The 12635-nt window shown below is 63.3% G+C and overlaps 2 protein-coding genes across 2 annotated transcripts; both read right to left on the bottom strand.

Annotated features, from left to right (window-relative positions):
- Nucleotides 1–2790: 2790 nt before the first annotated feature.
- Nucleotides 2791–6042, bottom strand: CHLRE_32g758597v5 (uncharacterized protein). Its single transcript, XM_043073012.1, has 5 exons — nucleotides 5573–6042; nucleotides 5204–5499; nucleotides 4893–4928; nucleotides 3232–4707; nucleotides 2791–3169 (listed from the first exon to the last, which is right to left on the bottom strand). Exons 1-5 carry the CDS (start codon nucleotides 5988–5990, stop codon nucleotides 3158–3160), a joined length of 2238 nt encoding a protein of 745 aa, XP_042914058.1. The 5' UTR covers nucleotides 5991–6042; the 3' UTR covers nucleotides 2791–3157.
- A 68-nt stretch (nucleotides 6043–6110) lies between these two features.
- CHLRE_32g758547v5 (uncharacterized protein) lies at nucleotides 6111–8372 on the bottom strand. The gene is made up of 2 exons (XM_043073011.1): nucleotides 8095–8372; nucleotides 6111–7946 (listed from the first exon to the last, which is right to left on the bottom strand). Exons 1-2 carry the CDS (start codon nucleotides 8223–8225, stop codon nucleotides 6779–6781), a joined length of 1299 nt encoding a protein of 432 aa, XP_042914057.1. The 5' UTR covers nucleotides 8226–8372; the 3' UTR covers nucleotides 6111–6778.
- Between the last annotated feature and the right edge of the window lie 4263 nt (nucleotides 8373–12635).

Raw genomic sequence — 12635 nt, 5'->3', positions numbered from 1 at the left:
TGATGACGAGGTGTGCGGGGTGTAGCGTGTTCAGTAGGTCGGCGATCTCTTGTCCAATGGTTTCCTCCATCTTGATGCGCGCTTTCTCGCGTTGGTCTTTGGTTGGTGGATGGTAGTTTACCCATGCGTCAGGATCGGAGGGGGCGGCAGGTGCCGTGGGGAAGGGGTAGAGGCGGAGGGCAGCAAGGGGGACGCTGGAGAGGAGGGCACGGTGGTCGAGGGCATCACCGCATTCGTGCACTGCTTCCTGTCCACCTCCTGTTGTAGTGATGGTGGCGTGTGTGTGGTGGCTTACTAGTAGGTCGTCAATGCGGCTCATGTGCGGTGCCGTGGCTTGGTCTTGTAGGTATGTGTGGGGCCGGGGGTGGTCGTGTGTGGGCGGTGTGAGTGGGTGCAGGCCCGCAGAGGCGGCGAAGGCAATGTGGGCGTGGTCCGTAGCGTTCAGCTCGCCCGTGCTGCGGTCGGAGGGGAACAGCACTGCGTTCCAGTCGCCTCCCATCAGGAGATGCTCTTTAGCGGCTGTCGTTTTCGCGGCTTGGTCGGTGCAGTATTTGTAGATTGCAGCGCGGGTGGTGTCATCGCTGGGGGCGTATATGCCGATGGCGTGTACTGGCGTGCTCTGGGGTGGTGCAATGCGTATGTGGCAGACGTGGCCTGCCAAGCGTGCGTCTGTGTTGTGTGCATTCATGTCCGTTGTGCCAGACGGGCGGCTAAAGCGGTGGGTGACACCGACCATGACGCCGGCATGTGGGCGGGTTCCCTCTCGTGGGTTGTAGGGTGCGTTGCTGGTGTAGGTTTGGTAGTGCGAGGAGAGGCCCTTTTTCGCGCTGCCCATACTGTAGTGGAGGCGGGTGGGAATTTTGGTTTCTGTGAGGAAGAGGATGTCCGGGGTGTGTGTGGTGACCGTGTGGAGGATGCTTTCATGGTGGCTCAACAGTTCCCTGGTGTTGAGGGTGAGGACAGAGATGCACCCGTCAGGGGGTGGGGAGGGGCTGGTCTGGGCTTGGCCGGTTGCGGGTTCGCTGGGTGTGGTATGGAGTGTGGCCGCGTGTTTCCTCTTGTGCGCCATTGCTATGGTAATCTGTTGGGGCTTCTTGCCTAGTGGTGGTGCACTGGGGGCGCCTGTGCTGAGCTTGCGTAGTTTCGGCAGGGGGTTATGTGTACGCCTAGCGGGGCGTTTTGTGGGGCCCGCTGGTTTGGGCTTGGCGCGTGCGGTTGTGTTGGTCTGTGTAGCGGGACCAAGTTTTGCAATTGTAGGTGGGCCTGGCGGTGGTGTGGTGGTAGCGGGGGCAGCATTGGGGGCAGCGGCGGGGGTAGTGGAGGGGTTATGTGGGAGGGCTGCGGGCAAGGGGTTGGTTGTAGTTGCAGTGGGTTGCCCAACGGTGTGGCCATCTGGGTCGTGTTTGCGTTTGGTGCCTGTCTGCGGGCGGGTGCTGGTGGCGGTGCGAACAGGGGTGAGGCGGATGCCCTCGTGTGAGAGGGTGATGCGGGTGGTTGGGGGCTTGATTGTGGGGATGTCCCGGATGTTGAAATCGGTGGAGATTTCGGGGTGCCGTTGGTAGGTGAGGGTTAGGGCAAGGCCGCGCCCTAGGTCCGTCCATCGGTAGTATCCAGGTTGCACCGTGTCGGCATTCGTGAGGGGAATGGCGCGTGGTGCGTTGGAGTCATGCAACCACCAGCGGCTGTTTGCATGTTTCACGGTTCGGGCGTGGCCACCTTGGATAAGGATAAAGCCAATGTGGCGGGATTCAGAGGGGATGGCATTGAGTGCGTCATGTTGGGGTAGGCCGCCAGGGAAGGAGCATGCCGTGAGCTGTACGTGGGGGACGGCTGGCAGGGGGGAGCAGGTGGTGACTTTGAGGCAGTGATTGAGAAGGCCATAATCTATACTGTTGGCCGTTAGGTACGTCGCCCATGTAGGCACGGAGGCCGGGGATTCACGGTGGAGGAGCTGACACACCCGTTCCCATTCGGCATGTATAATGGCGGGCGTGAGGAGGCGTTTTCCAAGCAGGTTGTTGATTGCGTGAATGAGACAGGAGCGGTTGTCGTGCTGTCTGTCGTGTAGGTGCATTGCTCTGACAACAGGGGCGGCTGATTTGAGGCGTGTGCTCTTGCTGCCGGCGTGTCTGTTCGGTGTGGCGAGCATCGGTGTTGGTGGTGGTTGGCGGGCGCACCCGCGAGCGAGCATGTAGCTGAGAGTCCACAATAGAACAAACGCCAAACTAATTGCTGTGCTGCTGTTCATGCTTGGCTTGTGTTGCTGTTTACTCTCGGCTTGCTCTGCCGCGATGTCCCAGCTTACTTCGCCAAAATTGCCCAGCGTGATGGCAGGGAAGGAGTTGAGAGTGTTATTCTTATAGCGCTCATCGAGTGGGCCTGATTTCGTGCAGAGCAAGCCGGGATGCTGAATCTCGACGCGTCCCTGCTCTGCTCTACTGTTTCCCCAAGTGCTCTGGGCAGCGAGCTCAAAATGAAGGTTGTTGCTGGTTTTGCTCGTGGGTGCGCATTGACAGGGCGGCTCTGAGCTCAGGCATGTCCTGAGCTCGGTCGTTGCCATCCAGCTCGCTATTTGCTGGCTGGGTCTATTTGCGTGGTGGTTCCACGGTAATGGAGTTGGTCAGAGTGCCAGTGTGGCGAGGGGTCGGTTCCCCTATCTCTGCCATTTTGTTTCGCCAAGGGCAGCGGGTCGATTGTGCCAGGCACAGCGAGCCGAGCTTTTCTGCGTGGGTTGCCAGAGTTTGCCAAGTTGGACCTCGTTGCCAACAGAGTTGGCAGCAGGGAGCGCCTGCCCGAGAATGGTCAAACTGGTCAACTTCCAACGCGCTCAGGGCTCGCGGCCAGTGGCAAACTGCAAACGGCATGCAGAGGGTTAGCAACAACAGTACAGCAACAGCTGCACGCTTCCGCCTCCTCTTTCGCCGGTCGTCAACCATGCCAGCTTGGTTCGCGTCCATATCGCTTGTGGCGAGCTCTAGATATGTATGGCTACATTTCTAGTATATGTATGGCTACATTGTATGGCTACATTTCTAGTATCCTTACTCCCCGCAGCTGTACTGTCACACCGGCTCGAACGCTCCACGTGCCGTCGCGATGGGCGTGCAGCAGCGTCTCCAGGACCGCGTGCGCAGCAAATAACCCGAGCCGCTCCGCCTCAGTCAAACTGCTGCATTGTAGAGGCGGCCGACAAGACACGGCTGCGTCTTCCATGGCCCCCCTGGCCTTCACCTCCACCAGCACCTCCCTGAGAACGTCCCGCTGCAGCTCCGTCAAGCGCTCGCTGCCAGCCGCCTCAGCCACCTCCTGCAGCTGCTCGGTGCTGAGCTTCTGAGCGTGGACCGGTCGCTCGCCGCCGCTGAACAGCAGCGGTGAGGCAAACCACTGCGTCTGCACGGACTCCAGGAAGTCCAGCACGTCGGGACAACTCCGCGGGTCCGCTAGCGCCTTTCGCAGGCGTGCTGGCTGCAGCCCGGGCTGCCAGATACAGCCGTGCACGTGCAGCTCTCCGCGCTGATTCATTTCGAACTTGAAGAAGAAGGCGTCAACGCGCCCGAACAGGCAGTTGCTACGTTGCTGCACATCTGATCCTGCTGGCCACCCGAGGAACACGTCGCAGAACGCGTCCATGAACGCCTCAAAGGACTCGGCACACGCGAGCGGGTGCCCGGCCACCAGGTTCCACCGCTCCGCGGCCATGGGCCGATGCTGCGGCGCGCCTGTCCGCACGTCGAAGATGTACGGACGCCCCATCAGCGTGAACGTGGCATCTGAGTGCACCGATGCGGGGTTGAGCGTCACAGTGGCGCTGGGTGGGCCGTACGCAGCCCACAGCCCGTACGCGCGGCTGCGCAGCGCTGCATAGGAGCCAGGCGAGCCCACCACATGGGCGCCCGTGATGCGCGCTCCACGCACGAGCTGCTCCACTTCCGGTGGTGATCCGTGCAGCCGCTGGGCCTGCTCCGTCCGTGATAGGCCTGCTGCAAGCACGTCCGCTGCCTCCACCAGCGTGTCCGGCCCCATGTCGCCGAGGCTCATGATGAGCTGCGGGTCCAGCTTGAAGCGCACCGCCACCTGCTGGTTGACCGTGTGCCGCTGCCACGCGTCAAACATGTCCAGAATGAAGTGTGGTGCCTGGGCGCTGCAGTCTTCGGTGCCGTCCGGCGCTGGTGGGTACCATCGCTGCAGCTGCAGCTGGATCCAGCTGAGCATCTGCATGCCGGTCGGGCATGCGCCCGTGCCGTTAGGAAACCGATTCACGTGCACGCGCAGCGGCCACTCCGGCTGATAGTCCGACTGCGGGGCCTGCTCCGTGCATGACGCGAGTGGCCATCCGTCCAGCAGCAGCTGCAGGGCACGCTCGTCGGCGCATGCGTCCTGAAACACCGCGCGCAACGCCGGCGAATCTGCTGGCGTTGGCGACAAGTCAACGTCGTCTATGCCCTGCATGTGTGTCACGTTCTGGCCGCAGCTGCTGAATGCTGCCGCCACCTCCGCCCCTGCCGCCGCCGCTGCTGGTGCTGCTGCGCCTGCACGCTGTGCGGCTTCTGCAGGCAGTGCTGGAAGAGACTGCGGCCGTCGCGCACCGTGCTCCCGTTGCACAGGCGACAGTGCCTGCGGCTCGTGCACCACGAACAAGCTGCCTGGCGGCAGCGGTGCGCCCGCTGGCGGGCGTGACAGCGGGCGCGTGCTGCCACTCGCATTCGCCTGCACGCAAAGCATCCACCATGCGTATACACAGGGCCTCACGTCAGCACTGCACGCCTGGCGCCACAGCAACGCCACCCAACCCGCACAATCCCGCCGTATACACTTCATGTGCCTGGCAACCCACTGCCATGCAAATCCGCTCGATGCAGTGTTGCTTGACGAGAAGCACTCCACCGCCTCACCTCAGCTGTGAGCGCTCGTTCGTGGTCCGTTAACACCTGCACATGCACACACGCGCATACTTGAAGCCTGGCGAAGCCGCCCTACTTGTAGCCGCCTTTCCACGCATGCGGCCCCCTCTGCTATTCTGGTGCTGCCCATGTCCACACCGTTCCACCCCTGACTCAATCCTCTCCCCGCCGGCCGCGGGGACCTCCTACTCCTGCCACACCCAACGCCCACCCCGCCAGGCGCCTCGACCGCACCGCGCTCATCGCCTCGCTAGGCTGCCGCGCATCTGCTCGTAATTACAATGCTGCGTTTGCAGCTGCACCTGCATCTGCGTCACCGCCTCCTTGGTTGGCGCGCCGTCGTGGTGGCGAAGCAGCTTTGTAGCAGCAGCCTTGAAGTTGTGGGCCAGAAGCAACTGCCGCACCGCCACGCTCGCGTCGCGATCCAGCCCACACAGCAGCCGCTGCATGTGCGCGGCAGACAGCAACCTGGGCCGCTTCCGGCTCGGCCGTGCAAGCGACTGCTGTACAATGATGGCCTCGCTGTCCGAGCCGCTGCTGCTGTCGCTGTTGACGGCCGCCGGCATTGCTGTACTCGCCCCTCTAGCTGCAGCTTCCTCTGCAGTACCGTACCGCGCGCGCATACCCCTCCTGTTCCGCCCGCAAAGTCCGCAGCAGCGTCGATGCCTCGCCTTGGGTTTGCGTGCAGACGGCGCGCCGCGCGAGAGCATCCGCTACCGCTGTTGGCGGCTGCCGCTCCCACTCCTGCACGGCCGCCTCGTCCAGGCGCGCGCTGGGATACAGAGCTGCCAAGTGCCGCGCCCAGGCCGCGACGACTTTGCCCCGCACCATCAGCGCGGGCACGCGGCGCGCCAACGCCTCCAGCTGCTGGTACGTCTGTGCCGGGCTCACAAACACCACTGTGATGCACTCAGGCACGCGCGCCAGGCTGCACGGGAACACCGCTGCCAGCTGCTGCGGCTCCGGCGCCTTGAACGCAATCACGTGCGCGCGCATCTCCCAATGCCCCGGCCCGCCGCCCGCCGCTGGCGGCCGACACACCATCAGGTTACGGAGCGGCCGCCACACTGCCACCAGCCGCTCCTCCATCACCGTGAGCTGCGGTAGGTGGCTGGGCCGCAACCCATTGTCAACGCACGCGTACGACAGTGGGGGCAGATGCCCATGCTGGTGCGCCCGCATGCAATCGACACACACACGCAGCTGGTGATCGCCGTCTGCGGCCAGCTGCACTGTGCCCGCCGCAGGATGCGCCTGCAGCCGATACACCGCGCGCCCTGCATTCCTGCTTGTATTCCCATTCCCACCGTCACTGCAGTGCGTCCGAGTGGGCCCCTGCCCTAATCGCCTCCGCACTCACCTGTCATTGACGCAGCGCCCGTGGCACCCGCCAGCAACGCTACAGCTTCGGCCGATGTCGGCGGAGCCCACAGCGTGTTGCCATCCCGCGGCGCCTCTGCTGTGCCCGGCAGCATCACGCTAAGCTGCTCGTCGAGCCACTCCCGCAATCCCGAGACACGATGCCAATGAACATCGCGCTGACGCCGGCGGCGACCGCATACGCAACACGGCTGCGTCGGCAACTCCGCGGCCATCTGCTGGCGCATCGCCTGTGCTGCAGCGGCATCGTCACACAAGCGTGACGTTGCGATGTCAGGCACGCCACCAGCGGCGGTCTGCGCGCCGCCTGTGCCGACGGCCGCTCCTGCAGCCCCGGCGGTGTCTCCTGCGACCCTGGCTGCAGCGCGCGTAGCACTGATGCAATCTGTTAGCGTGTGCCATTGCCGCTCCTGCCACGCCTCTGCTGCCGGCTGCTTCTCCGCGTCGGAGGCCAGCCCCATCATCTCCGCAACACGCTGCAAGCCAAGCTGCACCTCTCACGGCATGGCTGCTCCGCCCACACCGGCAGCTGCTGCCACCGCATCGGGGTTTGGCACGCCTGCTAGCGCGAGCTCGATCTCGTCCGCGTGGTGATGCAGCCACGTCTCCATCCCATGCACTGAGCTGCTGCGCAGCTTCTCCGGCAGCTGCTGCTGCAGCGCCTCGGCAAGCTGCTTCAACTCACCCGGCAGCAGCATGTTCATCTCTTTGCGGTGCAAGATGCTGGCTAGATCCCGGTGCTGCCGCAGCACGCCCACGATGCCAGCAATGACATCTGTGACATAACGCCCCTGCGGCTGCCCCTCCCGTGCCGCTGGTGCCGGTGGCGCAGGCTGCTCGGGCCTGGTGAACGTGCAAGTCTGTGCAGCAGCATGAGCACGGCTACCCTCATCCAGCCCTTGCCCCATCATCGACTTGAACGCCTCCGCCTGCGCGCGCTGCCGGACCGTGCGCGGCTGCTGCGGTACGCCGGCCAGCCTAGCCCCCGGCGCTGCTGTCACTTTGTGCTGGGCTGCTGAAGGCGCCCCAGCTGCGCCCGAATAGCGGCTCACCGCTGCACCTGCTGACCCAGGCCCGGTCCCGGCAGCAGGCGACGCTCCTACAGCTGAGGTGCCTGGCGCTCCACCCGCACTCGCCTGTACGCTGCCTGCTACCGACCCGGCCGCCGCTGCTCGCGCAGCCTGCTGCTTTGCAGTGCGTGCAGCGAACATGCGATGCGTAATACCTGCCACCGCCACCGCCGCTCGAATTGTCGCCGCACGCTCGCGGAGTACGGCCTCCACTACTGCTGGCGAGGCAGTACTCTGATGCGCAAGCACTTGCACAAGCGGCTCCCACTGCCCAGCTTCCATGCGCGCGCATGCACCCGCGTCCCTGCGCGCGAGCTTCTCCACAGCGTCGCACACGCGCCGCACTTCCGCCTCTGTGAACCCGACGCCGCCATACAGCACGCTGGTCACAAACACTGTGCTGCCTGGCAAAATGCCCTGCGCCGCGAAGCTGCGATGCAAGCGCACGCGCCGGCTACGCCACAGCAGTCGCAGGAGAACCGGCGGCACGCCTTCGTTTGCCGCAGTCGATAGCAGCAGCACAGCCGCTGGGTCGCATGGCAGCACGCTGACAACGCCCGTCTTGCCGCTCAGTGTGCGCACAAACACTTGCTCACTGCCGTACAGCGGTGGCGTCAAGCAGCCAGACAGAGCGTCAGCTACCACGTTGAGGTGGCCATTACATCATGAAACAGTTTGCGCGACGTTGCAGCCATGTCGTGTGTCGGCCTCCAGCTGTCACCACCTCCACCCCTGCCTCCTGCACATTCATGACCACCTCAGCCTTGGCTTCAAAAAGGGGCTCAACAATCGCCCAAACATCATCTAGGCCTCCTCCCTCCCAGCTCTTGATGTAGGATGTGGCCAACTGCTTTCCGCCTTTGCCTCCAGTCATCACCCCAGTGGCATTGGGTGTTGTGGTGCTTATCATGAAATTAGCTGCGCCCTGTGTGCGTGCTTTGGTAGCCGCCCCGGCAGAGGCCAGGTCCTCAGACGTGACAAGGGCGGCTAGATTCCCCCCGATAGCCTTGACGTCAGGAAATACCATTGCTACACTGGGTGCAATGTGAACAACGTACAGGTCGGCTGCAGCCGCCACAACATTAACATTTATTCCCTCTCGCTTGGGCACCACCGCTGGGGCCCGTCGGCCTGCCATCATAAACAATATCCATGTTAAAAACGTCACCACCAGTGCCGCGCCCAGTCCCAATTTGAGCCAACTAACATATTCCCAGTTGTGTTTGGCCATTGGTTGTTTGCCTGAGCGCCGCCGCGGCCGCCGCCACCGACACCATAGCATACCCACCACTGCCTGAAACACAGCAGGGCACATCCCCACGTGCCACACCACTGCTGCTGCGTTGGCGCCTGAGCTGGGCCACGCATGGGTGTCGTTGAAGACCCTGCTCGCATGTGCACTCAGCAGCGTGTGCAAGCTAGGCTGCAGCAGCTCGCCCGCAAGCATCCGGACCCAGGCCAGGTGCCAGGGTAGCTCCAGTTCTACACGCGCTCCAGCCCATGCCACGGCGCCGGCGACCGCCGCGCCGGCACCCAAACCCAGTACGAGTGCATCCCACGCCAGGGCCGGCGCGGTGCGCTGCACACGACCCAGGGCTGCCCACCACACGCGCTGGCTGTACACGCGAATGGAAATGCGCCCACCACTGTCCCGTCCTGCAAGCATATGCCAGCGCCTCCACTGCTGCCACAGCGACGCCAGCGCCCGCCACAGCGGCTGCCAATGCCCCGCCGTCATCAAACCCCATCCCGCCCATGCCCAAGCAGCTGCGCTGCTCACTCCGCTGCGCGTTGCTGCCGTGCGCAGCAGCAGCAGCAGCACCGTTGCCACGCGTGCTGCCGCACAGCCTAACAACGCGCACAAGCTCCCCAGCAGCAGCAGAGGGGCCGCCTGCAGCACCAGCAGCGCCTGCGCTCCAAATGCCCCTCGCTCCTGCCGGGTGTCCTTCCGCGCACCTGCATGTACACGCAGTTGGCATGCATCCGCATCACTCCCTCTGGCAACCACAGCTCCCTGTAAACGCCACCACTGTTTGCGGTTTCCCCAATACCGCAGGTGCTCCGTCGCGCCCCTCGGTGCCAGAGCCAGACTACTGGCCCGGGGATGAACTGCTCGGGATGGGCCTGCCGCCCACGTTTGATCCCAGCGGCCAGCGCTCGGATGGCAGGGCACAGCCCATGGGCCACGCCAGCTGCCACGCAGTCGTGGTGGAGGACGTGGGCTCAGGCGGCGGTGTGGACGCAGCAGCTCCAGGGCCGCGGGTGCTACTGCTGGCCCATGCATACTGTCAGAAGAGCTGCCCGGGTGCGTGCGATCTCTAGATGGGTGGGGGCCCAAGGCAGTAACTGTCTCATCCGCTTTGCGCACCCAACTACCCATGCCGCCGACGATGCTACTCCACCGCAACAACACACCTGGCGCCCACCCACCCCCACCCTGCGCTCACCATGCTGCCAAGTCATGTATGCCAAATGACCACACCGCTCCACCGCGAAGAAATGGCGCCACCCTCGGAGGCCATGAGACCACCGAAGCTCTCCACTCGCTTCGCCGCCGGAGACCGGCAGACCGTCCAAGCGCAAAGCACGCCACTGAGCCTGCCCGGCGCCCATCCAGCCGCTCGCCAACAGCACAGCCGCCGCGGCTGCCGCTGCCATGAGTACGCTAAGCGCGACGATGACGACAGCATCGCCGCAGCCTGACAGGCCGCGCCCTGCGCAACAGCCACACCCGGATAAATTGAAAGCACAATTCTGCTCGGCGCCCCAAACCTCCGCTCCATGGCATGCCATGCTTACCATCGCCATGATTGCGCACGCTTGCGTGCCTCCAAGCGCGCTGCACGTCGCAGTTCCTCGTAGTTGCCTCGAAGCGACATTGCTAAGCTTCACGCTATGCTACCGTGCGTGTGCCCTAGCACTCCCATAGTCCACGTATATATTTCCTACATCGACGAGCGGCTCGCATTTCCCGCGGGGTGACGCGCCCGATGGGTCGAACGCAAATCCGCGATCCACCGTGCCGTGCGGCTCGTTCTAGTGCCTTGTGCTGTCCACCCTACATGCATACGTGAATATGCATGAGCGCATAATAGCCTGGCCAAATTCAAGCTACACACGCGAGGCCCATCTTATCCCGCATGTCCGCTTCCATGGCTATTTACAGTTTCATTGCACAACTTGCTACGTGAAATACCTGCTCGCCAGCGCCCCTTCCTGCCCTGCACGTGCATGGCGAAGCCACCGTCCAATGCGCAACAAGGACCTGAACCTTGTCTCGGCGCTTTCGGCCGCTCCCATTCGCGCGCTTGCACACTGGCGCCGCTGCAACGCTTAGGCATACATCTTTTCCGCGCCCAGCACGCGCTCGTGCAGCCCATTCTCACGCGACCTGCACTCCAACACCCCCACTTCCGGTACTGCTCCGCACACCCACGCCCGCGGCGCCTGCAAACATGCAGCTGTTCCTGCTGCTGCTAGCGGCGCTTGCCACTCTCGTGAGCACGCGCAACGCCCACGCTGACGGGTAAGCGCCTACCGCCGCTTTCGCGCAACCCGCCGCTGTTTGCAGCATGACGGTGCTTACGTTTCCTCCGTTGCCGCTTGCAGGTCCTGCCCGCCCGCTGCGCTGGTCCCCTACGCCCATCCTGCTACCAGGTACGCACAGCTTCATGGTCTCAGGTCGTCCCGCCGGCAATACGCGAGCACCCCTGTACACGACTTGAGCACAACGCTGCTGCCTGTTCACCTCTCACTTATCACGCTCCGCACCCCAACAGCACCCCGGGCGCATCGGCGCCCACGCCCACCCCCGTTCACGGCATGTAAGTTCCCCAGTGGCCACCAACATGCCCAGCCCGTACGTCACAGATGTCGCTGTCCTTACCGCGCTTCCCCTCATGCATTCACCTGCGCACCCACACCCACTCCACTCCGACGCAGCTGGGCGGCCACTGCATCCACCCACCCCAGCTTCACCGCCCACACGTGGTGAGCCAGTGTGCAGTTGTGCGTGTTAGCTCCTGACCCACACGCAACCGCATCAAGCATGCCAACCTCTCATGCGCTACCACGCTGCCACCCCCAGCTCGTGTGGGACCACGGGGCCCCATACAAAGGGCCACCCAACACACTGCTATCCGCAATCAGCCGCAGCTCACACCCTATCTCACACCACTTGGTCCTTACCTTGACACAAGCCGGCCTCGATTTGCGAAACCTTGTAGGCAAAGAGCGTACACCTGAGGGGCGCGCATGCCTCATTCCTTCTGACATCCTCTTCCAACACCTGCCACGCAACCAATGCCAGCATAAGCACCGAGTGGCCCTAAACCGCCTTAGCCTATGCCTGAGCGCGGAATGCGATGGTGCCCGTGAGGCACCTTTCAACCAGGCTGAAAGCTACAAATGTCACCTACCCCTTCCGCAGCGATACAGAGCCCTCCCCAACACGCCAGCCTTTGCCGCCCTCCTACCCCGCAATGCCACCCCGGGCGAGCTAACAACCCAATCTACGATGGACGCCCACCTCCAACACATGACTGCATTACACCCCAATACCCGCACCGAGGCTCAAACACCCCAACACCCAAATAGCCTAGGCCCCCGCCAGCGCCAAACCACGTTAGCCCACATGCTGAGAACAACAGGTGCCCCACCCACAGCACCAACCCAGTCGCCAATGGCAAATCTAACCCAAACTCCGACAGGCACACTGCCTACCCCGCCACTAGCACAACCCATGCCGCCGCTAACACAGCCCACACCCCCACTAACAACACCAGCCGGCCCGGACGCCCCCAACACCCAGACACCACCCACAGTAGTGTCCCTCACAACGGCCCACCAGCAGCCTAAAAGTAAGAAACAACGACCCAACGCCATCAAGTGCCTACAGCAAAAGATTGATGCTGACCCCCGGCACGACCCACTGCCACCTACCGATATGCGCAGCCACACAGAGAAATCTGGCTTTATACTGAACAATGACCCCGATGAAAATGACTCCGGTCCCCCGAACTTTGTCATGTGGGCACCACACTACTTTGCCAATGTACAAAAAGACATGCAAGGAACCAACCGCATGCCTCGACTTGGAATTCCCCGCCACCACAGCAAGTTCCCGCAAAACCGCCCTCGCCCCAACCCGACCCGTACCATCCCAGCCCACCTCGCAGACCCCTACTTCCTGGGTAGTCAGGTGGACGACACCAATCCGCTAAATCCCGTCACAGCCTACATATCCGCACACCCGCCAACAACACCTCCCACCTGCGCATATGAC

The sequence above is a fragment of the Chlamydomonas reinhardtii genome, assembly GCF_000002595.2.
Source record: "Chlamydomonas reinhardtii strain CC-503 cw92 mt+ unplaced genomic scaffold scaffold_32, whole genome shotgun sequence".
Lineage (NCBI taxonomy): Eukaryota > Viridiplantae > Chlorophyta > Chlorophyceae > Chlamydomonadales > Chlamydomonadaceae > Chlamydomonas > Chlamydomonas reinhardtii.
Note: the sequence above shows the minus strand (reverse complement) of the source record. Positions and strands in the feature narration are given on the sequence as shown.

Coding starts and splice junctions, on each gene's coding strand:
- CHLRE_32g758597v5 (XM_043073012.1), bottom strand. CDS start 5,990: ATGGAGGAGCGGCTGGTGGCAGTGTGGCGGCCGCTCCGTAACCTGATG. Junction 5,500..5,572: donor CGTCTGCACGCAAACCCAAG/GCGAGGCATCGA, acceptor ACGGTACTGCAG/AGGAAGCTGCAGCTAGAGGG. Junction 4,708..4,892: donor AACGAGCGCTCACAGCTGAG/GTGAGGCGGTGG, acceptor CTTTGCGTGCAG/GCGAATGCGAGTGGCAGCAC.
- CHLRE_32g758547v5 (XM_043073011.1), bottom strand. CDS start 8,225: ATGACTGGAGGCAAAGGCGGAAAGCAGTTGGCCACATCCTACATCAAG. Junction 7,947..8,094: donor GCTGAGGTGGTCATGAATGT/GCAGGAGGCAGG, acceptor GCTGTACGGCAG/TGAGCAAGTGTTTGTGCGCA.